Source organism: Dryobates pubescens, chromosome 27, assembly GCF_014839835.1.
Source record: "Dryobates pubescens isolate bDryPub1 chromosome 27, bDryPub1.pri, whole genome shotgun sequence".
Taxonomy (NCBI): Eukaryota; Metazoa; Chordata; class Aves; order Piciformes; family Picidae; genus Dryobates; species Dryobates pubescens.
Genome location: NC_071638.1, coordinates 3,694,737 through 3,717,652, shown reverse-complemented (window position 1 = coordinate 3,717,652; position 22,916 = coordinate 3,694,737). Strand labels below are relative to the sequence as shown.

The following is a 22,916-nucleotide window of genomic DNA, read 5'->3' as shown; positions in this document are numbered from 1 at the left end:
GAGCCACTTCCAGCCTGTATTAAGGTTTACAATATCCTTGCACTATTGTGCTTTAAAATGCACATAAATATGATTTCTGCTCACTTTAATATTTCATTCCAGCTCAGAACAGACAATAAATATTTGTAAATTAATTAAGGTTCAGATAAAGCAGACAATGATTTAAAGAGACTTCATTTATGAATGTAATCCTCTCCACATGCAAGCAACTAAAATGCAGTGTCTGCCACCTTGCAATAAGATGAAATCTCTTACAGGAATTAAAATGCAGACACTTTCTAGCACTAGGAGGCCTCAGCATTCCCATTTATGGAGCTGACACAGCAGCAGGTTGCAATTGCTTATCCCTAGATCTTTCTGAGATTTAAATAATGACTATGGAGCATATTTTAAGTTTAGGATGGGTTTATATGGAATTTGGTTCTGCAGGGGTCTACCTGCTGCACAACTCAGACCCTCTGCTTGGTATTTCAAAATCATACATGAAGATTATTCATTTTCAATTTTTGTTGGTAGTAACATAGCAGTACTAATTAACATGATGAACATATCCAGGTTAAGATTTTTTTCAATATTAATGGCATGTATAATTTACTGTCCATACTCCTTTTTCCCCCTAAAGGATGATTGTTAACACTTGCTGGTAAGCTCTTTGTTGCCCTAAATCTGATGTCATTCAAACCAACAGAAACTTTACTTCAAAGAGTGAGAAGTAAACATCAAAAAAACGACTACAACTTGAGTGCTAGGTCTCCAAAATCAGGTGGTTCAGTCCCCAAACCAGGTCCACAACAGTGCAGCACAAATTGCCAACGTCAAATCACTGTAGTTATTTCTCCTGGAAGTCTCTGTTGTAGTCCACAGCCGGGCTGATAAGTTACCTGCAAGGTGACAGGTGGAGAACTACTGTCCCAGAAAAACTAGCACTGTGTGTCCCTGTGGTACTACAGATTACCAAAAAGAACATGACACACAGATTTTTTTCACTGAAGTCTGGAGGATGTTAATTTCTTTTGCACAGCACATACCTTTGCAACGGCTGTCATCCGTTAGCTCGTAACCAGTTCCACAGCTCGTGTCTCGCTGACAGCGAAAGGATCCCAATGTATTGACACAGGTCTGCCCAATACCACAGCTGTGTGTCCCAGTGATACACTCATTAATATCTAGATTTTTCCAAAGTATTAAAAAAGAAGAGGAGGAAAAAATTGAAAGAAAAAAAACATAAAAGAGTTAAATGTGAAACATGTGATCACTGCAAGAGAGATGAGCTCAAAGGCTAGCTGTGGGTACATCTCCATCCAGTCATCACTTTGAGCACCAGGATACAAGGAACAGTGGACTTGGCCTCACACTCACAGAGCTACACGTCAGAGCATGAGCCAGTGAAGACATTTTGACCTCACTGGTAACAGGACTTATGACTGGTGATTCACTGGACTTGAAAAAGAGAAGGAAGTACTGAGTGAGAGCAAAGGACCAACATCATCTGACTGAGTTCAGCAGCAGATGATTGCAGTGACTATATTGATGAAGCAAACTGTAGGAAAGCCTTCCTTTGCTCTGCCTCGCACCAACATGTGTCTTATGGTCTCCCCAAACCACAAGCTGCATCTTCCTACTTTGTAGTTTTTTTGTGCACATTTCTTTTGTGAATATTTTTTTTTTCTCTTTGAATGCATAAGAAAATTTGGCATCCGTCTGTATCAAATGTAGAAGTGATTATATTTCACACTAGATTAGTGTTATTCTCAGCAACCTTCAATAGCTGTTTCATAGCCTGAAGACTGTATCTGAGCTACTTACCTAGACTCCCTTTTCAGTCAATGACCACTTTTGTCTGGATCTTTTTTGTGTGTGTGTGTGTGTGTTTTTGCTCTTTCACAATAAGGATGCTAATAATGGAGGCAATAGTTTTAAGTCTTTTACCTTCACAGTTGACACCATCTGGTTGAAGCTGGTACCCAACAAAGCAGGAGCAGACATAACTGGATCCTGTGTCCCTGCACTGCTGAGAACAGGGACCACCACCTAATTGGAAATTTTAAGAAGACTTTTATAATTGAAAAGCTCTTCACAGGAACTGAAACAAACCATTCATTTACAGGATGCTTGCTGATTTATTTAGAAAAGCAGGTAACTAAACACACACATATTCAGAAAAGGAAAGGGCTAAACACTTTGCAATCACTGGATTTCTTTTAGCTCTAGAATTGAATCCAAGCAGGAAGAAAATTAAGGAGTTGCTCCTAGCTCCCGTTGTTAGAAGCTGAAGGGAAAATGCTGATTAGCTCAGGTTTTGGCTGGGAAGCTAAAAGTTTGTGTGGTGACTACTGCAAAATACAAAAAGTAAGATGCATCACTGTAACTTAATGAAATGCTTTCACTATTACCTGCATTAAGCTTTACATATTAGCTCATCATTATTAGGACCACACTTCTGAAGTAGCTACAGCATGTGCTCTGCTCACACTCAGCAGGCAGAAAACATGAAAGGGAGAGGAGTGTGTTGTGGGTGACTAAGGCTTCAGAGAGCCTGCAGGAACCAAGGCTTACTACTGGGATACTAAGGGCATAGAGGGGTATGTGCAGAAGTCACAAATGCTGGGAAAGACAGCCAGGGTTATTCTGGCAGACAGAAAGAGAGGATACTATAGGAAATTTACCCAAACTGTGGGTCCATCTCCAAGAAAACTTTGTTTTTTCTGATCACATTAAAAAACAGATTATTAAAACCATCTTAATATTCTCACAGTACAGAAAAGGTTATACACCTCCATCTGTTCCTGGTAAGAGCATGGATATTTGTAGTACAAAGAGAACCTGTCTTCTTCTGGTTTTCAGAATGCCTGGACAGGCATTCAACAAAAATTTTGAGAAAGCACAGCATGGGCAAATGCAGCTATAATACTTTAAACTTTTGAGTGAATTAAAATCATTTGTTAGAGTGCAAAAATTGCTAATGAGGAGAGAGCCAGTAATACACTGCAGAAACTCAGGTCTGTACACAGTACTGGTAAAGGCAATTACATTAGAAGGGGCCATAGTCTTGTGGTTGAAGTAAACAGCCACCACTTGCTGAACCTCTGCTAATAATATTCTTAGCTCCTGTCAGCCACAGTAAAATCTACTGTGGAGGTGCTGGAGAGACAGAACTCATTTCCTCATCTACCACAAAAGTGCTCCAAAACAAAATGCTGGAAGTTCCATTGTCTAGAAAAACTAAGTTTCCCCTGGCAAAGGATGGAAAATCACAAGTTAATTTTGGCATGCCAAGGTTATCAGAAAATAGACTGTAGATAGAAACCCTAATTTGTAACTAGTCACACCAATCCATCTCTTGCAGGCAGATGATTACAACACAACTGCAACAACTGATTATGTAAAGAAATAATGCTTGGAAAATATGTAACATATATTTCTATGCCATCTCTTGTAATTAGCAGAGACAAGGAGGAGAGCCCAGTGCTGGCTTTGACTTGCTAATGACCTAGCAGACATTTCAATCCTCTCTAGACTGTAACAGCTACACAGCAAGCAGCACAGTAAATCATCTCTCAACTGGAATATAAGTCTATTACACTGATTTTATACATTCCTTGGTTCTGAAATGCTTGTGCAAAATAATAAATCATCACTGGTTTCAGTTTATAGACATGTAAATCACAGGTGCCAAGCAATAAATCACCATACTTAGCAGAACAATATCCCAATAACACATTCTTCCCAGGAGGCAGAACAGCCTGACTAATCAGGACAATAGCTGCTTTTCTTCCTGTTTTGTGGTGGGTTTTTTTCAGGTGATGCCCCTCAAAAGCAAATAAATTCCATTTCATATTGAACCACCCTCCCCATCCCAAGAGGAGAATAGAAGAATGCACATATTTAACATAGGATCCCCAGGTTCTGAAGAATTCAGTGTACTCCATGGGCTCAATGGGTAACACCTCTGAGTATTTCCTGCTAGAAGTTAAATGAATGTTAAACGTACAGTCCAAAGTCCAGGTGAGTAAGACCAACCCCTCTACAGGAGACAATACCTCTCCTGTATTTAAGAACTATAAAAGCCTCACATAAGGGCTACTGTTTCTTAGAAGGGATCTTCATTCTGTTATTTTCACCCCTAACTAGCCTAAGCAAAAGGCTTTGCCTAATCTCTAGACCTAAGTTTGCTTCACTTTTTTGGCTTCACTTTCATGAAAAGGTGGCTAACAGGACTAGTGACCTGACTTACCTCTACAGCCATCATGCAGATATGGATCTTCTTGGTCTAGTTCTTCCTTTGAAATTTCAACTAAAAAGAGAGATAGGTGTTACAGGAAAAAGCACATTTCTTCTCACAGTAAAAAGGTGCCTGCTTGGGATGAGACTTATCACCAGGATTTTGAATAAACAAGGACAAAACTGAAGAGGATTATTTACATATTTTACAGCTGTTTTATACTTAAACTTGACATTCAAATGCACATGGCCATGGGGCATTTTCCATCTGACTGATTCAATATGAAAGTCACACTGTGATCACAGATTACGTATGGGCTGAGATTTTCAAATGCAGGTTCTTAACATTAGGGCTTTAAACCAGAGCTCAACCTCATTTTCATAAGAAATGCTGTTGAGGCATGCTTGGCTTCCACTGACTTTATAGTAACTTAGGGTACTCACAGCTTTAATGAAAATTAGATTAATCTCAGATATTCATTCCAGAAAAGAACTCCACACCCAACTTTTCGGCACTTTCATAGGGAAATCTTTCAAATGCATTTTATATACCTTAACTCAGAGAGTTTTGATCAGTGGTACCTCTGCTAAAGTACATGTGTCCTGAATTCTTTTTCACCATACAGAGGACATAAAAGGACTGAATATATCCATTGCCTGATACCATTGCTTGCCCAAAGGACTATGTAATGGGCTTCATCCAATGCTGACACTTTGAATGCAGGGGAAATGGCAGGTTGGTAGTGAGACATGTCAAAACACAATCTCAAAATCCTTTGGTTATTAACAGGAAGTTAAGTCTCATTTCAGTGGTTCTCTGTGAGCCCATTCAACCAGGGGTGACTTAAAGATAAATGATACATCACAGACGTGAAAGCACAAGGATAGGTTAGTACACTGAAGGTACTTTTCTGGTCCTACAGAAGCTAATGAAATCAGTTGACCCAAGTCTGATCTGATTTTCTAGAGGTCTCTCTGAGCATGGTATCAGAAATTAGTCTTCACATGGCTAAGAGTAATACAAGGAGTCAGCTTGCCTTACCCTCTTCAACAGAATGCCTTACATGCCTTGCGGTTGCACAACACAAACACAAAGTGCTATTCCAAGAAGGTGCCTTACAGAAGAGAGATTGATCCCCCTTTCATGACTAACATGTTAAAGTAATTGATTATGTCTCCCCAAATCTGTCACTAGTGATCTGCAAGCCAGACTGCATGTCTTCATTGCTCAGCTGTCCATGAAGCCGGCAGCATCACACAGCATGACTCTTCTGCAGTTTGATGTCTGTCTGCTAAGTGAAACTAGAGAAAAAAACCCCAAACCCTAAATCCAGGTCTGCATCTCCACTATGTGTCTTATAGTTAAATTCTTACATCAGGAACTGAGTGGTTCCTTTCCAGTTCCTTTAGCCTCCTGTACTGCACATTTCAGCTATTACTACCCAAACACTGATCTCTGAAACACGCATCACTAGATTACTCAAAGGATATCTCACTTCAGAGAAATTTCACAAGCACTCCTTGTAGCCCAACACCATTTTGTCTCACTCTTTTACAATTTGTAACATAAAATACCTTGCTCCTTTTCAGGAACATCATCGCTGATAGACACATCAATGCCTTCTTGACTCTTCACACAGCAAGCTCTGAAGACAATTCCACACTGGTATCCTATCTTTGGGTTGGGTTCGCACCCCTGTCCTTGAATTTCAGCAACCTTTCCCAGCAAACAACAGTAACAACATGTCTGTGAAAGAAAAAGGAAGCGAAAGGAAAAAGGGAAGGGAAAAGGGAAGGGAAAAGGGAAGGGAAAAGGGAAGGGAAAAGGGAAGGGAAGGGAAAAGGGAAGGGAAAAGGGAAGGGAAAAGGGAAGGGAAAAGGGAAGGGAAAAGGGAAGGGAAGGGAAGGGAAGGGAAGGGAAGGGAAGGGAAGGGAAGGGAAGGGAAGGGAAGGGAAGGGAAGGGAAGGGAAGGGAAGGGAAGGGAAGGGAAGGGAAGGGAAGGGAAGGGAAGGGAAGGGAAGGGAAGGGAAGGGAAGGGAAGGGAAGGGAAGGGAAGGGAAGGGAAGGGAAGGGAAGGGAAGGGAAGGGAAGGGAAGGGAGAAGGGAGAAGGGAAGGGAGAAGGGAAGGGAGAAGGGAAGGGAGAAGGGAAGGGAAGGGAAGGGAAGGGAAGGGAAGGGAAGGGAAGGGAAGGGAAGGGAAGGGAAGGGAAGGGAAGGGAAGGGAAGGGAAGGGAAGGGAAGGGAAGGGAAGGGAAGGGAAGGGAAGGGAAGGGAAGGGAAGGGAAGGGAAGGGAAGGGAAGGGAAGGGAAGGGAAGGGAAGGGAAGGGAAGGGAAGGGAAGGGAAGGGAAGGGAAGGGAAGGGAAGGGAAGGGAAGGGAAGGGAAGGGAAGGGAAGGGAAGGGAAGGGAAGGGAAGGGAAGGGAAAAAAGTTAAATCAAATCCTAGCCTTCAATTGATTGATTTCAATGAACATTTTTATCAGTAGCATCGATAGTGTTATCTCACCTTGGCAAATTGATGGAAAATGTCCTGCAAACTCTTTAAAGAAGTCCTGGGATACACAGGCTCAGACATTTTTATCTGTAGTTGAGTTCAGTGCACCGTGCACAGATCCTAGATCTAGTTCTCACAAATACTGTGTAATTGTGAAAGTGTGTGCAAGGGGATGTGGAGGACCAGCATGGTCCTTATATGCATTTGGAATTTCATTGCTCCCTGCCTTCATTGTCCAGTTTCAAGCACCAGCAGTGGGAACTCCTAACACCGCTCCTTTCCTTTAGTGTCCAGTTTAGTGACTGGTCAGTGAAGTGCCCGACTATGAAACCTCCTGCCCAGCTTCCCCACAAAAAGTAGCCCTCTCTGAATTAACAAACAAGCAAACGAGCATGATTCATCCAAGATCAGCATTAAGAGGCCCCGAAGAGAAGTTATTCTGCTCTCAAAAGAATAGACTACAAAGTCAAACAGTATTTAGAAGTACTTCAGTCCTGACATAGCTTCTGGCAAAGAAACTTGATCTGCCTCTTCCAGAGCTGCTTAACTATGGCTCCAGAACACACCACAGAAGTGAACACAGGACGAGTTGTGGTGAAGGCACATTTTTGCCCAGATATTGGATCATGTCCCAGCATGTGGACAAGTTTCCCCTCCTTCAGGAGGAAGACAAAAGCCAAGGCATTAGCCAGGCCAGCACGCACCCAGCTCATGCAGTGTTCATGCAAATACCAAGCATGGCATAATTCTAGCTTCATGCTTTCTATAGGCTGAAGCCAGTTGTTTATGAGAGTGCCCACTGGTCAAACCCAGCCTTGAGGAATCTATAAGTATCACCCCTGTTGGTAAACAAGTTGCCCCCTCTTTCACTTTGTCTCTGTGCTTGCTCGAGAGAACAACTCTCGAGCCATAGCCTCTGCCATTGAGCTTATTGTTGTTAGCTTCTGTCATACCTGCACGCATGCTGAAAGCCTCTGCATGGTGAGAAGCAATCGTGAGGATCATCTCCAGAGGGAGGACCTTCGCTGAGCCCGAGAAGCCCAGCGTCGTCACAGCCAGTCATACCGACTGGGAGAGCCCACCGTGCCACCGGAGGACTGAACCAGCCCCCGAGGGTAAGATCTGCCCAGTTGCCAGGGAGAAAGGACTTCATCGAGACCGAGTCCACAGTTGCCTAGCCCCGCCATAGTGGGAGAGGAGCCGCCATGTGTGCCGCTCTGAGCCCTGTGACCCTCAGGGAAGACTAAAGCACTGTTCGTGCCTATACTGCACCAAACCTGGGACCACTCCGAGCGTCCTGCTATTCCTTTAAGGCCAGTAAACGATAAGCCGCTGTATATAGCCAGAAGCCACCCGCGTCCCGCCGAGTCGCCATCTAGTGACCAAGTGGCGGAATTGCACCCTTCATTATATAAACATAGAAATCGTCTGTGGATAGTTCGATTAGGTTCTAATCATAACACTAAGCCACTTATGGAATGTATTTCACGAACGTGCACTAGAACATGTATGTAAGTTGGTGATTCATTGGTTATTAATAATTTGATAATAAAAATCTATTTTCATAATTCATATTTCATATTCATAAATGTAATAACCTCTTCATCACACAAGTTAATCCCGTGGAGGTCTCCTTTTATTCTAAACTGAGGGGACACCGATGCTTTATTCAGTTTTCTTCCTCACTGTTAGAAAGCAGCAAAGATGTTTCCTTCTCCGGAACTGGTGTCTGCTAATTGCTGCTGTGATGTAAAAATCAGATTTATGCTTTTATCATTAATTTTATTATTCTTCCAGGCTCTTTTTATTGCTTGAAGAAAATTGCCTGTGCCATTGAACAGAGCAGACAGAATAGGAAATAGCTAAATTCCTGTAATTGGTTGCTTTAAGAACCACACCTATTGCAAAGAAAGCAACTACTACATGCCTGTATTCCAAGTTTTTCCTTACACAGTGTTACACGTTGCTCTCTGTACCATACTGAAAGGCTCTTTTCCAAGCTAGAAGCAGCATGACAGTAAAACAGTAAAATCCTTTTCTCTTGTTTCTTTAATCCTTTTTTTCCCCTTTTTTTGTACTCCACAGAATACTGAAGTATGTAAGCATGCTATTTTGTTCCTTGCCTTTCAATACACAACTGAATCTTTTCCCTGCTGCAGAATTATTTTATGGCAGGAACTCTTCCTTCCTGGCCAGTGCTGAGTTGTTGTTTTCATGTCCAGTAAAACATTAAGATAGCTGTTTTCCCTTATTAACTACTGTTTGGTGGGATGGTTCCTCGGTATCCACTTTTTTCACTTGGTGTTCCAACTACATCCATCCAGTGGCAAATGCTCTGGTTTCATTCTAATATGCCTGTGATATTTCCTTCTTTTCTGGCTTTTCTAGATGACTTTAGAAATGACTACTTGATGTTCCCTTCCAAGAACTGCAACAGCTCTGAATATTTATTCTAACACATCCAATATTCTCCTGAGTCACCCTTCTTCTAGCTACCATTTTGTTAGACTTCCTTTCTTCACAACAGTACCTTAGAAGACAAAAATGAAATTCATTGTCTGATTTAAGCTTCCATATTCTTGACAAACAGCTGATGCCTTGTCAAATTTTGACATATACTTCTGGATATTCTGGCTGCGGAGCCAATCGGGACCGGCATTCCAGACCGTTCCACTTTAACCGTGAGCTTTCTGCCTGGCTTTTCGCTTTCTGCCTGGCTTTTCGCTTTCTTTTGGGGCTTTGTGGGTTGGGAGGACCCCTGGTTGGCAGTGAGGTCCGGCAGGATCGTCCTCTCGCGAGCCTGCTCAGGATCGGGAACGTGGCATCAGCCATGGGCAGTTTAAATCCCGCCGGGGCTGTGTGTGCGGTGCCATTTTGGCTGCAGAGCCTTCCTGCTGCTCACATAAATAATTATTTTTTTCCCAATCAAACACTGAACCATGGTTGTCACTTGGACAAAGGGTAGAAAAACAGTATCTACCCAGACAGAGTTGCTGCATCAGCATGCAGGGGGCCAGGCTGCTGGCTGCAGAGAGTGCTGGAGCCTGGCACCTGGAATGGAGGGGGAAGGAGAGAACACCTGTGTCAGGTGTGACCAGGTGAACTTTCTCCTCAGTCTGGTAGCGGAGCTGAAGGATGAAGTGGCTGAGCTGAAGGAGGAGGTATCTAGGCTCAGGTCAATACGGGAAAGCAAAAGGGAGTTAGATATGTGGGAGCAGGCTCTGCAGATCTCCCCTGCTGAGAGAAGTGTCCCTGGAAACAGGGAGGCATGGATACAGGTCCCTGCCAGGGGTGGCAAGGGAGATCGATCCCGGCCCTCTCCTCCTCCTCCACTGCCCTTGCATAATGAGTATGAGGCCCTGCAGGCCAAGGGCAGTGGGGATTAGAGGGCTGAGGAGCAGCCATCTGGAGAGATGCCAAAGGCCAAGCAGTCCCCACCAACTATAATGACCAGCTCCACAAAGAAAAGGAGAAGGGTTATAGTTGTTGGGGACTCTCTCCTGGGGGGTACTGAGGGACCCATATGTCATCCTGACCCATCCCACAGGGAGGTCTGCTCCCTACCCAGGGCGTGGGTTAGGGACATCGCAAGGAGAATCCCGAAGTTAAGCCAGCCCTCTGACTATTACCCTCTGCTGGTAATACAGGCTGGGAGTGATGAAATCGACATGAAGAGCACCAGGGTGATTAAAAAGGAATTCAAGGCCCTTGGACAATTGATTGATGGGGCAGGAGCTCAAGTGGTGTTCTGCTCAGTTCCCTCAGTGGCAGGGGTGTACCCATACCATCAACAATTGGCTCAGGGGATGGTGCCAGCAGAGGAACTTTGGTTTCTTCGATCATGGGGCAACTGTTACTGCACCCAACCTGCTGGGTCCTGATGGGGTGCATTTATCTAGAAAGGGTAAGAGAGTCCTAGCACTAGAGTTGGCAGGGCTCATTAGGAGGGCTTTAAACTAGGTCTGAAGGGGGTGGGTGAGGAAATCGGTCCCTCTGCAGAGGAAAGAGTAGGGCACAAGGTAGGGTCAATTGAGAAGTCAGGAGCCCAGCTGCAGTGCATGTACACCAATGCACGCAGCATGGGCAATAAGCAAGAGGAGCTGGAGGTCCTGGTCCACCAGGGTGACTATGATATAGTCACCATCTCAGAAACTTGGTGGGACAACATGCACAATTGGAGTGCTGCACTGGGGGTTACAGGCTCTGTAGGAGGGACAGGTGAGGGAGAAGAGGAGGAGGGGTGGCTTTGTATATTAGGGAGTCACCCTCTGCCACAGAACTTGAGGTGGGGGATGAAGGGATTGAGAGCCTGTGGGTTAAAATCAGAGGGAGGCCTAACAAATCTGACATCCTGGTTGGAGTCTGTTATAGACCACCCAACCAGGATGAGGAGGCAGACAAATTAATCTACAAGCAATTGGAGGCTGTCTCAAGATCATCAGATCTTGTCCTTGTGGGTGACTTTAACCTGCCAGATATCTGCTGGGAACTTAATTCAGCAGAGAGGAGGCAGTCCAGAAGATTCCTGGAGTGCATGGAGGACTGCTTCCTGATGCAGCTGTTAAGTGAGACTACCAGGGGTCAGGCTCTGCCTGACCTGCTCTCCAATAGGGAAGGGCTGGTGGGAGATGTGACAGTGGGAGGCTGTCTAGAGTGCAGCGGTCATGAGATAATGAAGTTTCCAATATGCAGGGAGATAGGGAGGAGAACTAACAGAACCTCAAGATCATCAAGTCAAACCTGTCACCACAGACCTCATGACTAGACCATGGCACCAAGTGCCATGTCCAACCCCCTCTTGAACACCTCCAGGGATGGTGACCCCACCACCTCCCTGGGTAGGTAGCACATTCCAATGACAAATTACTCTCTCTGTGAAGAACTTTCTCCTCACCTCCAGCCTAAACTTCCCCTGATGCAGCTTGAGACTGTGTCCTCTTGTTCTGGTGCTGGTTGCTAGAGAGAAGAGACCAACCCCTTCCTGGCTACAACCATCTTTCAGATAGTTGTAGAGAGCAATGAGGTCACCCTGAGCCTCCTCTTCTCCAGGCTAAACAACCCCAGCTCCCTCAGCCTCTCCTCACAGGGCTGTGCTCAAGGCCTCTCCCCAGCCTTGTTGCCCTTCTCTAGACACGTTCAATTGTCTCAATGTCCTTCCTGAATTGAGGGGCCCAGAACTGGACACAGGACTCAAGGTGTGGCCTAACCAGTGCAGAGTACAGGGGCACAATGACTTCCCTGCTCCTGCTGGCCACACTATTCCTGATGCAGGCCAGGATGCCATTGGCCTTCTTGGCCACCTGGGCACACTGCTGGCTCATGTTTAGGCGGCTGTCAATCAGCACCCCCAGGTCCCTCTCTGTTTGGTAGCTCTCAGCCACTCTGACCCCAGCCTGTAGCTCTGCATGGGGTTGCCGTGGCCAGAGTGCAGCACCTGGCACTTGGACCTGTTGAATGCCATCCCATTGGACCCCGACCATCTGTCCAGCCTGTCAAGGTCCCTCTGCAGAGCCTTTCTACCCTCTAACTGACCAACATCTGCTCCCAACTTGGTGTCATCTGCAAATTTGCTGATGACTGACTCAATCCCCTCAACCAGATCATCAATGAAGATGTTAAAGAGGATGGGGCCCAGCACTGATCCCTGGGGCACACCACTGGTGCCTGGCTGCCAGCTGGCTGTGGCACCATTCACCACCACTCTCTGGGCTCAGCCTCCAGCCAGTTCCTAACCCAGCTCAGAGTGTTGCTGTCCAAGCCACGAGCTGACAGCTTAGCCAGCAGTTTTCTGTGGGGGACAGTGTCAAAGGCCTTGCTGAAGTCCAGGTAGACTACATCCACAGCCTGCCCCACATCCACCAGGCAGTCACCTGATCATAGAAGGACCTCCTGCCTACAACCTCCCTTCAGGTAGTTGTAGACAGCAATGAGGTCTCCCCTGAGCCTCCTCTTCTCCAAGCTAAACAACCCCAGCTCCCTCAGCATGTCCTCATAGGGCTTGTGTTCGAGGCCTCTCCCCAGCCTCGTTGCCCTTCTGTGGACACGTTCAAGTGTCTCAATGTCCTTCTTAAAGGACAGCATGATGCCATCTTGATAATCACAGCAATTTATGTTGCTATACCACAACCAAAATGATCTGGAGATGGAAAGTGAAAAATATTTTCTTAACTGATGCTTTGGTAACTGGCTTTTAATGCTGACCCTGGAAGATTCTGCACTGGCAGTCCTAAAAGCTATCACTTCCCTGCTAGATGGAGAAGCTGATGAATGGGAGTATGCTCAGAGCACATCCAGGATTCTGTTGACCTCCTATGTCTCCACACATTTCACCTGTGAACTTGGAAATCACCTTTGCTCTCAGTCTTCCCACTGTGGAACAGTAACAATGCAGCAATGCTAAGACCAGTTTAGCTCAAGCTCAGGGAGCTCTCTGGCATTCTGAGACACAGGGCAATGTGTGACTAACTACAGAGATCCCGGGAAGACTAACCTCAACATTTCTTTTTTCACACTCTTTTTGTTTTTCAGTTCTGTTAGCCTATTCCAGAAGACCTTGATCCTTTAACCCAGACTGCAGTCTAGGCTCCGTATTAATTCAGTTCTCAATGTTTTTGCAGCCACCTTCCAAAGGTTGCCAGCTGCCCAGATGTATGTTGCAATGAACATTTGCTAGAACCATTTGCTAGAACCATTATTATCCTCCTGGATGGTACAACCTAACAATCCAGTTGTAAGCCTTTGCTTCTTAAGTGATCCCAATTGTAGTTTCTAACATTTATTTCCTTTATCTCTCCCGTGTTATCAACAAAAGGCCCATGCAGCTACAAAGTCATGTCTTGATCTTTGGAGAGACAGTTGTGTCCTACTCCAAGGCCTACAATCCCTTAACTGCTCTAACAACACCTTCCCTTCTCACAGAAAGGAATAAAGATGGAAGGAATACAGGAATAAACAGTTAAAGCTGAGAAGTTTGAAGGTTTATTTTTGGTGTGATTAGGAAGCACATGAAACTGCTTTCATCAGTAATCTCTCTTAATCAGTTTAATTTTGTAATAATTCTTTACTATTTAAGTCACTGTTTAAGTTACCAGCCCAGAAAGCCAATCACATCCTGGGCTGCATCAAGAGAAGCATAGCCAGCATGTCAAGGGAGGTGATTCTCTCCCATTCTACTCCACTCTGGTGAGACCCCACCTGGAGTACTGCATCCAGTTCTGGAGCCCCTATTACAGGAAGGATCTGGACATGCTGGAACCTGACCAGAGAAGGGCCACAAAGATGATTAGAGGGCTGGAGCACCTCTCCTACGAGGACAGACTGAGGGAGTTAGTGTTCAGTCTGGAGAAGAGAAGGCTCTGAGGAGACCTCGTTGTGGCCTTCCAGTATCTGAAAGGGGCCTACGAGAATGCTGGTGAGGGACTTTTTAGGGTGTCAGGTAGTGACAGGACTAGGGGCAATGGAGCAAAACTAGAAATGGGTGGATTCAGATTGGATGTTAGGAAGAAATTCTTCATGATGAGGGTGGTGAGACACTGGAATAGGTTGCCCAGGGAGGTGGTAGAAGCCCCATCCGTGGAGGTTTCTAAGGCCAGGCTGGATATGGCTGTGAGCAACCTGATGTAGCGTGAGGTGTCCCTGCCTGTGGCAGGGGGGTTGGAACTAGATGATCCTTGAGGTCCCTTCCAACCCTAGCAATTCTGTGATTCTCTTGAAATTGCTTTTGCCTATTTGTCCACAAGAGGTCTCTCACTTGCTGAATTCCAGATCAACTAGATGCTACGAAAACCAAGAGGGGATAAAAACCCTACAAACAACTCAAGGGGACTATTTTTTGAACTTTTGGAGATGTGAACAAAAACATTTCCATCAGACCAAAGCAATAAAACTTTTGTCTTCACCTAATATACACAACTGAAGTATCCTTGACCAAACTGGGGAGTTAAGGCTGTATTTTGGCAATATCTGGAAAAAGAAAGGACCTATGACAAATTTTGGGGAAATAAGCCAGCACTTTAAAGAAAGCCAAATTCCTACAAGCTTCACTCCTCTCTGCAGGGCTGCTCTGGTACAAACTTTCATAAAACCATTCTGACATCTCCTGTATCACAGGATTGGAAACTGATTCGTGTCTTTGGAAGAAGATTTTACAGATTAATTTTGTATCCTTTCCTTCAAGGCAAGAAAAGTTATACTTAAGAAAAGGAAAAAAAAAGAGGAGAAAAATTATGACCATCACTACATTTAAAAGCAAGGGGCAGAGGTAAATGCTGAGGAAAGTGTTTTCAAAATATGGTCTTTTCCATTTCTTTCTATTACAGAAAGATTAGCTGCCTCATTTGCTGCAACGTGCTGTGATAATTTCTACTGACTGAATTACTAAATCACTCTTTCTGCTTCCTTGAAAGAGGCAAAGAAGAACCAAAAGATTTCCTAAGCTACCTAAGCTAAACAAAAATGACCCAACTCAGGCAAATTCAGATTGAAGCCCATGTGAAGACAGGTTTGATACAAAATGTTAAAGCTTGTTTACCACAAACAGGGCATCATTGTGAGATAAGCTGTATGCCTCAAGGCCATCAGATTGAAAATGTATTAACAAAAGAAACAATGAATTGTTCATTGACATATAGAACATAAAACCATCTATGTCCATCACATCTGCTGGGAACTTAACACAGCAGAGAGGAGGCAGTCTAGGAGGTTCTTAGAGAGTATGGAGGAAAGCTTCTTTTCACAGCTCCTGTGTGAGCCTACCAGGGGTAAGGCTTTGCTTGACCTTCTTTTTACAAACAGAGAAGGGCTGGTGGGAGATGTGGTGGTTGGAGGCTGTCTGGGGTCCATTGACCATGAAATAATTGAGTTTTCAATATGCAGTCAAGCTAAGAGGGGCAGCAACAAAACCTCCACTTGGGACTTCTGGAGGGTGGGCTTCAGGTTACTTAAGGAACTATCGCAGAAGGTACCTTGAGGAACAGCCCTTAAAAATAAAGGGGCGCTGAAGGGCTGGGCCTACTTCAAGGAAGAACTCTTGAAGGTGCAGGAACAGGCTGTGCCAATGTGCCAGAAGATGAGCCCTGGGGCAGACAGCCTGGATGGGTAATGAACTTCTGAAGGAAATTAAGGGGAAAAAAGAGGGTGTACCATCTTTGGAAGAAAGGGGAGGCAACCCATGGAATGTTTAAGGATGTTGCTAGGTCTTGTAGGAAGAAAATTAGGGAGGCAAAAGCACATTTGGAGCTTAGCCTGGCCTCTGCTGTGAAGGACAACAAAAGGTCCTTCTATAAATATATTAATATCAAGAGGAAGGGCAAGGACAGCCTCCACTCCTTGGTGGACACAGAGGGGAACATTGTATCAAAGGATGAGGAAAAGGCAGAGTTACTTAACACCTTCTTTGCCTCAAATTTTAATAGCAGGACAGGCTGTCTTCCAGACAACTGGCCTCTTGAGCTAGCAGATGGAGCCAGGGAGCAGTATAGCTCCCCTGTGATCCAGGAGGAAGTAGTTAGAGACCTGCTTAGCCACTTGGATCCCCACAAGTCCATGGGATCCATCCCAGGGTGCTGAGAGAGCTGGCAGATAGAATAGAATAGAATAGAATAGAATAGAATAGAATAGAATAGAATAGAATAGAATAGACCAGGTGGGAAGAGACCTTCAAGATCATCACGTCCAACCTATTATCCAACCCACCTAATCAACTAAACCATGCAACCAAGCACCCTATCAAGTCTCCTCCTAAACACCTCCAATGATGGTGACTCCACCACCTCCCCCAAGGTGCTCTCCATCATTTTTCAACAGTCCTGGCTCACTGGAGAGGTCCCAGGTGACTGGAAGCTGGCCAACGCGATACCCATCCACAAGAAGGGCCAGTTGGATGAGCTAGGGAATTATAGACCTGTCAGCCTGACCTCAGTGCCAGGCAAGATCATGGAACAGGTCATCTTGAGTGCAGTCACACAGCACTTACAGGATGGCCAAGGGATCAGGCCCAGCCAGCATGGATTTAGGAAGGGCAGGTCCTGCCTGACCAACCTGATCTCCTTCTATGATCAGGTGACTGCCTGGTGGATGTGGGGCAGGCTGTGGATGTAGTCTACCTGGACCTCAGCAAGGCCTTTGACACCATCCCCCACAGTAAACTCCTGGCCAAGCTGTCAGCAGCACACTGCATTGGGTTAGGAACTGGCTGGAGGGCCGAGCCCAGAGAGTGGTGGTGAATGGTGCTACATCCAGCTGGTGGCCAGTCAGTAGTGGTGTGCCCCAGGGATCAGTGCTGGGCCCCATGCTCTTTAACATCTTTATTGATGATCTGGATGAGGGCATTGAGTCCATCATCAGTAAATTTGCAGATGACACCAAGCTAGGGGCAGGAGTTGATCTGCTGGAGGGTAGAGAGGCTCTGCAGAGGGACCTTGACAGGCTGGACAGATGGGCAGAGTCCAAGGGTGTGAGACTTAACACATCTAAGTGCTGGGTTCTACACATTATCCACAACAACCCCATGCAGTGCTACAGGCTGGGGTGAGAGTGGCTGAAGAGCAGCCAGGCAGAAAGGGACCTGGGGGTACTGGTTGACAGCTAGCTGAACATGAGGCAGCAGTGTGCCCAGGTGGCCAAGAAGGCCAATGGTATCCTGGCCTGGATCAGGAATAGTGTGGCCAGCAGGAGCAGGGAGGGCATTCTGGCCCTTTACTCTGCATTGGTTAGGCCACACCTTGAGTCCTGTGTCCAGTTCTGGGCCCCTCAGTTTAGGAAAGATGTTGAGTTGCTGGAACGTGTCCAGAGAAGGGCAACAAAGCTGGGGAGGGGTTTGGAGCACAAGCCCTATGAGAGGCTGAGGGAGCTGGGGTTGCTTAGCCTGGAGGAGGCTCAGGGCAGACCTTATTGCTGTCTACAGCTATCTGAAGGGAGGTTGTGGACAGGCGGAGGTTGGTCCCTTCTCCCAGGCAATCAGCACCAGAACAAGAGGACACAGTCTCAAGCTGCTCCAGGGGTGGTTTAGGCTGGATGTTAGGAAGAAATTCTTCACAGAAAGAGAGATTAGCCATTGGAATGTGCTGCCCAGGGAGGTGGTGGAGTCACCGTCGCTGGATGTGTTTAAGAAGAGACTGGATGAGGCACTTGGTGCCATGGTTTAATTGATTAGATGGTATTGGATGATAGGTTGGACTCGATGATCTCAAAGGACTTTTCCAACCTGGTTAATTCTATTCTAGTCTAGTCTAGTCTATTCTATTAATGGATCACAGTATATACAAAGATAATCCCACAGCTACCGCAGTACAGTTACTAAGTGAGGGAATAGGAGTCAGAACATGGCTCACAAAGATTAAATAACACTGCCTAAGTTTTTATAAGTAAATTAAATGTCTCAGGCATTGTTCCACAATTGTCTGCAATGTTTAAATATTAGCAAGCTCTAAGGGCAACTAACATCTTCTCAAATAATGATGAAGCATATTTTGGGGTTAGCAGCGGTCAGTGAGTGCTCCCAACAGCCATCAAGAAGTTACCCTGGGTTTTGTTCCTATGCATTAAAATCTCATAGGTGTTTTTATCCAAGTGAGAATTGTGCAGTCAGACCATTACAAAATCCAATAAATATGAACTGGGACTCTTCAGGAATGTAGCTTGACAGCCTTGCCTCACCAGCATGCACACAGATGCAGAATCTGAGCCCAATACCTCCCACTGTCTGGGAGCTGAAAGCTCACCCTTGGGGGAAAAGACATCAGATGTGTGACATGAGCTGTGCTGAGCTATGTGATTTATTTTCAGGGGCAGAGATCAAGGCCCAGCCCATTTTGTTAAACAATACAGCTGTCACCATGAAAAGCTGCCATCAAGTCTGGTCATTTTAAAACACATCAGTAACTCTTCTTCCTCATACTGACAAGCCCACATAGGAAAGCACCAGTCAGTCGAAGGTAAAGTGAGTTTCCTCGAACAGCTGCATCCTGGTTTAGGGTTGTCCCATAGTATGTCTTGAATCAGTGCAGAGTACTCATCACCATCCTTGTTCACAGCCCTTCAAAGTACCAACATGGAGGGCTAAATATTTTTTCATGTCACGTTCAGAATGAGGTGGACAGGCTTCTTAACATTAAAGGTTGCACAGAGGAATTTCTATGCTAGGAGCAGAGTATAGCCTGAACGTGGTTAACAGGTGACACACACACCCTGTGGGGGACACATTCCACTGTGGGATAAAATCATGCTCCACATACAGGTAAGTTTGTGACAACCAGTAAGTGCCAGGCTCATCAGAATGTGTTACCTTTCTTCTGTTCACAGCAAGAACATGGATTACTTCACAGCATCAGCAGCATCCAACTGCCAGGCCCACGACCAAACCAGAATTTGAAGATATGAAACTTACGAGTCAGACATTGTCTGCCATCTTCTACAGAGTAGATTTTTTTTAACTGAGTAATCCAAAGCATTCAGCATCTTTGAGCAGTGGGAAGAATTAAAATAATTTTCATCTATTTCTATCAACACTGAAGGAAATCCCTAACAGGACCAGAGCTAGCTATGACTGGGTCATGGTGAAAGCCTGGTGGAACTTTCTTCCAAAAACATTTTGCAGAGTGGTATGAATATGGTCCCTTTCAAGAAACAAGAGACAGAGACAGTAATAAAGGCAGAGGGCAAGGCACAGATTAACCAAAGATGCCAATACTAGTCAGTTTTATTCTGACATCAAACACTATTATCACAAGCATACAGATGTCTCCATTCAGTCGTAAATTCAAGTCATGCTAACTACAGACACATAAACAAGCTGGATTTATAAGTACACTGAGAGGATTAACTTCAGTCCTACCCCTTTAGACCACCAGTACTGAAAACCACTCAGTTTGACCTTAGGCCATGAAGCCCTAATGAAAGCTGAAGTCAGAAAAGTGTCTGAGTTTCTCGCTGCATTCCTACAGCATTGATGTGTTCATGCAGAAGTAGTTTTCCATTAAAGACTTTCCATACTTTTGCACTCTACCCTCTGTCTCTGCTAAAATGTCATGAGACAGTCTTGTTCCCCTAGCAAGAAACTGCTCCTCTCAAAGAGGCACCAAGCAGACAGCCTTAACAGGGACATGAGGTTTAGGTGGGGAAAAAATGTTTATGTGCATCAACCTGAGTACAGTGACCTTCAAGGCCAACCCTGCATACCAATCTAGACAGGCAATACCATTTCATAAAGATGAAGAGGGGTAGCTCTGATGTCTCACCTTGAAGTATTGAGCTTCACAGGTGGAATTTTCACCAGTATTTGAGTCACATTCCTCACGCACGTTGGCGTATTCAATCCCATCCGAACAGTACTGCTTCTCCAGCTGGCTCCGGCAGCACTGGAACTGTGTCATGCTGACAAAAGGAAGGAAGCAAGGGGAGAAGAATGTCATACAGAGAGAAGAGCACAGACAACACAATTTTTGACAATTAGCACTTCTACCAGTCTCATGGAAAGAAGCTCCTGTGGACACATATTTTAGTTACAAAGCAAAAATACTCCCTAGGAGCAGGCAGAACAAGTAGGTGATACGTTTTATATAGTTTAACTGCCTGACTACCTTGCAGACTGTCCTATGTTTTTAAGCAAATGGCAACTTCAACCACATTTTCCATAGGGCTGAAGGTCTCCAAGACTCATATTCCTGTGTGTTTTGTGGCAGCTGGTAGCTGAAGAGAAGACAGTGAGAGCTCTGGCCAATAGAGAAGTCAGGTCCTGCACATTTGGAGAGTGTGCAGTTCCCTGGCTATACCCTCAGCCCCATACCTTCACACCTGCTGCCCTTTGCTAGGAAAAAAAACCTGTTGAAGGAAGCTCATGAGTCCTGCTGCTGCTCCATGAGACAACTGGAGACAGGGGAAGAAGTGAAGATACCAAGGAAAGTCATAGCAAGAAACAGTGTATAGCAATCAAGAGAAGCAAACTAAGGGAGAGTGGAGTATTACAGGGAACAAAATTGTGGAGAGCAGACAGGTTTAAAGTCCAGAAAGCTCAGCTTTGTTAGTTCCACTGCTCATAAATTGTCCTATTTTATCTCAGTTTCAGGAAGTAAGTTGAAAACTCCTTCCTGCAGAAAGGGACATCTAAAAGGCATGCCCTGATACATTAGAGCTCAGGAAGAAATGCACAGAAACCCCTTAAAATCCACTTTTATACCCATCAGCCTAGGAAATCTTACACATCTTACAGACCAACAACAGCAAAAACAGTCTCTTTGCTGTTAAGAGTATTAACCCAGTATCTTCCTCAGCTCTAGTTATTTGAATTGATAAGTAAAATTTCATAGAATCATAGATGGTAGAGGTTGGAAGTGACCTCCGGGGATCATTGGGTAAACCCTCAGCCAAAGCAGGATCACCTAAGGCAGGCCACACAAGAACATGTCCAGGCAGGTTTTGAAAGTCTCCAGGGAAGGAGACTCCACAACTTCTCAGGGCAGCCCACCAGGGCTCCAGTAAGCTCACAGGAAAGAAGTCTTTCCTCATGTCAAGATAGAAAACTTCCTGCATTCCAGTTTGTGGTGGCTGCCCCTCTTCCTATCACAAGGCACCACTGAAAAGAGATTGGACCCTTTTTCTTGACACCCACCCTTCAGATGCTTGTAAACATGAATAAGATCCTGTCTTAGTCTTCTCAGATAGTCTTCTCTCAGTCTTTCCTCACAGGACAGATGTTAGACTCCCTTAATCGTCCTTATAGTCCTCTCTCTAGTGTTTCCCTGTCCCTCTTGAACTAGGAAGCCCAGAACTGGACACCAGTACTCCAGATGTAGTCTCACCAGGGCAGAGCAGAGAGGGAGGAGAACCTTCCTCAACCTGCTAAACACACTTTCTTAGCACACCCCAAGGTGTCCTACTGCAACAAGAATAGCAAGTTGCCATTTTTTCGAGGATCACTTAGAAATACATAAAGTTATTTAAATACATTCAGCAAGCCAATACCCTTTACTCTTAAAAATCTTGTTGGAAATTTTGGAGTATAAGAGGAATTGGTTAGCTGCACCACTGTACCACCAGCTTCTCCTCCTGTCATCTGAGGTAAGTGGATTGATTCCCATGTATCACCTCTGGAGGAGCTTCTCTGCTCTAGCTGACCATAGCTTTCAGCTCCCAGACAGTGTGAGGTATTGGGCTCAGATTCTGCATCTGTGTGCATGCTGGTGAGGCAAGGCTGTCAAGCTGCATTCCTGAAGAGTCCCAGTTCATATTTATTGGATTTTGTAATGGTCTGACTGCACAATTCTCACTTGGATAAAAACAGCTATGAGATTTCAATGCATAGGAACAAAACCCAGGGTAACTTCATGAAGAAATTATTCTAAAATAGGCTCTAAATTCACAGCAAGAAGTTATGCCCAGGACAGTAACTTTATTTGGCAGAGTATTTGAAGGTTGGGGTTTTTTTATATTTGACTTAGTTCCAGTCTGGAGGAATATGTGGCCTTTTTGTTGCTGAAATTCCCTCTGAAGCAGAATTTCCACTCCCTGCCCAGTTCTGGGGTGGTCTGACTGTCAGGACTTTGGAAACCTGAACTTCAAGCCCAAGAGCATGAGAGCGGAGACTTGCCAGCTGCTAGTCCTCCAAGTCCTGCTGAGGAGCTAGATATGTTAGCCACAGACAAATAAACAACCAACAACTGAACAACAGCAGTCTTTCAGTAGAGCTGTTTGATTTCCAATGTGGCTTAAGAAAAAAAATTGAAAAATCCAAGTGATCTCTTTGAAATCTGACAAATTGGCAATTTCAAGCAAAACAAAGATGTTTCTCAAAATGTTTCCCACAGCTGGATTCCTAAATCATGTGGCCCACCCCAACTGTAATAAGGAATTAAGCATCAGTTGAATACTGGACTAAAATGCCATTTGTTCATTCTCAGAACAAAACCAATAAAATCACACTTCATTGTCCAAATCCTGCAGTGAGGTTGCACTGGAAACAAACATTGTTTGAGACTGTAAAACACCTGTGTGGCTTTAGCAGAAGCAGAAATCCTTTAAAAGATGGCAGACAAAACCACCAGGAAAAGCTGCACAGTACTGGTCTTCCAGCTGCAGCTCAGCCTGGCCAGCTAACCATCCTTTTCCCTTTGCACATCAGTCCACATCCTGATGGTTGCTAGAACATACTATCATACAAGCACTTCTGACTTCAAGATTCCTGTCATTGCTAAACTACATGTGACT

At 45.0% G+C, this 22,916-nt stretch overlaps 1 protein-coding gene across 2 annotated transcripts in view; it reads right to left on the bottom strand.

The window, feature by feature from the left end:
• FBLN1 (fibulin 1) overlaps window positions 1-22,916 on the bottom strand; it is a 122,005-nt gene that overhangs the window by 67,708 nt on the left and 31,381 nt on the right. For both annotated transcript variants that reach the window (XM_054173906.1, XM_054173907.1), the window contains exons 3-7: window positions 19,952-20,087; window positions 5,797-5,968; window positions 4,235-4,294; window positions 1,930-2,031; window positions 1,029-1,166 (exon numbers count right to left, since the gene is read on the bottom strand). In XM_054173906.1, the coding sequence (XP_054029881.1) occupies window positions 1,029-1,166; window positions 1,930-2,031; window positions 4,235-4,294; window positions 5,797-5,968; window positions 19,952-20,087 (608 nt within the window). The remainder of the gene's footprint in view (window positions 1-1,028; window positions 1,167-1,929; window positions 2,032-4,234; window positions 4,295-5,796; window positions 5,969-19,951; window positions 20,088-22,916) is intronic.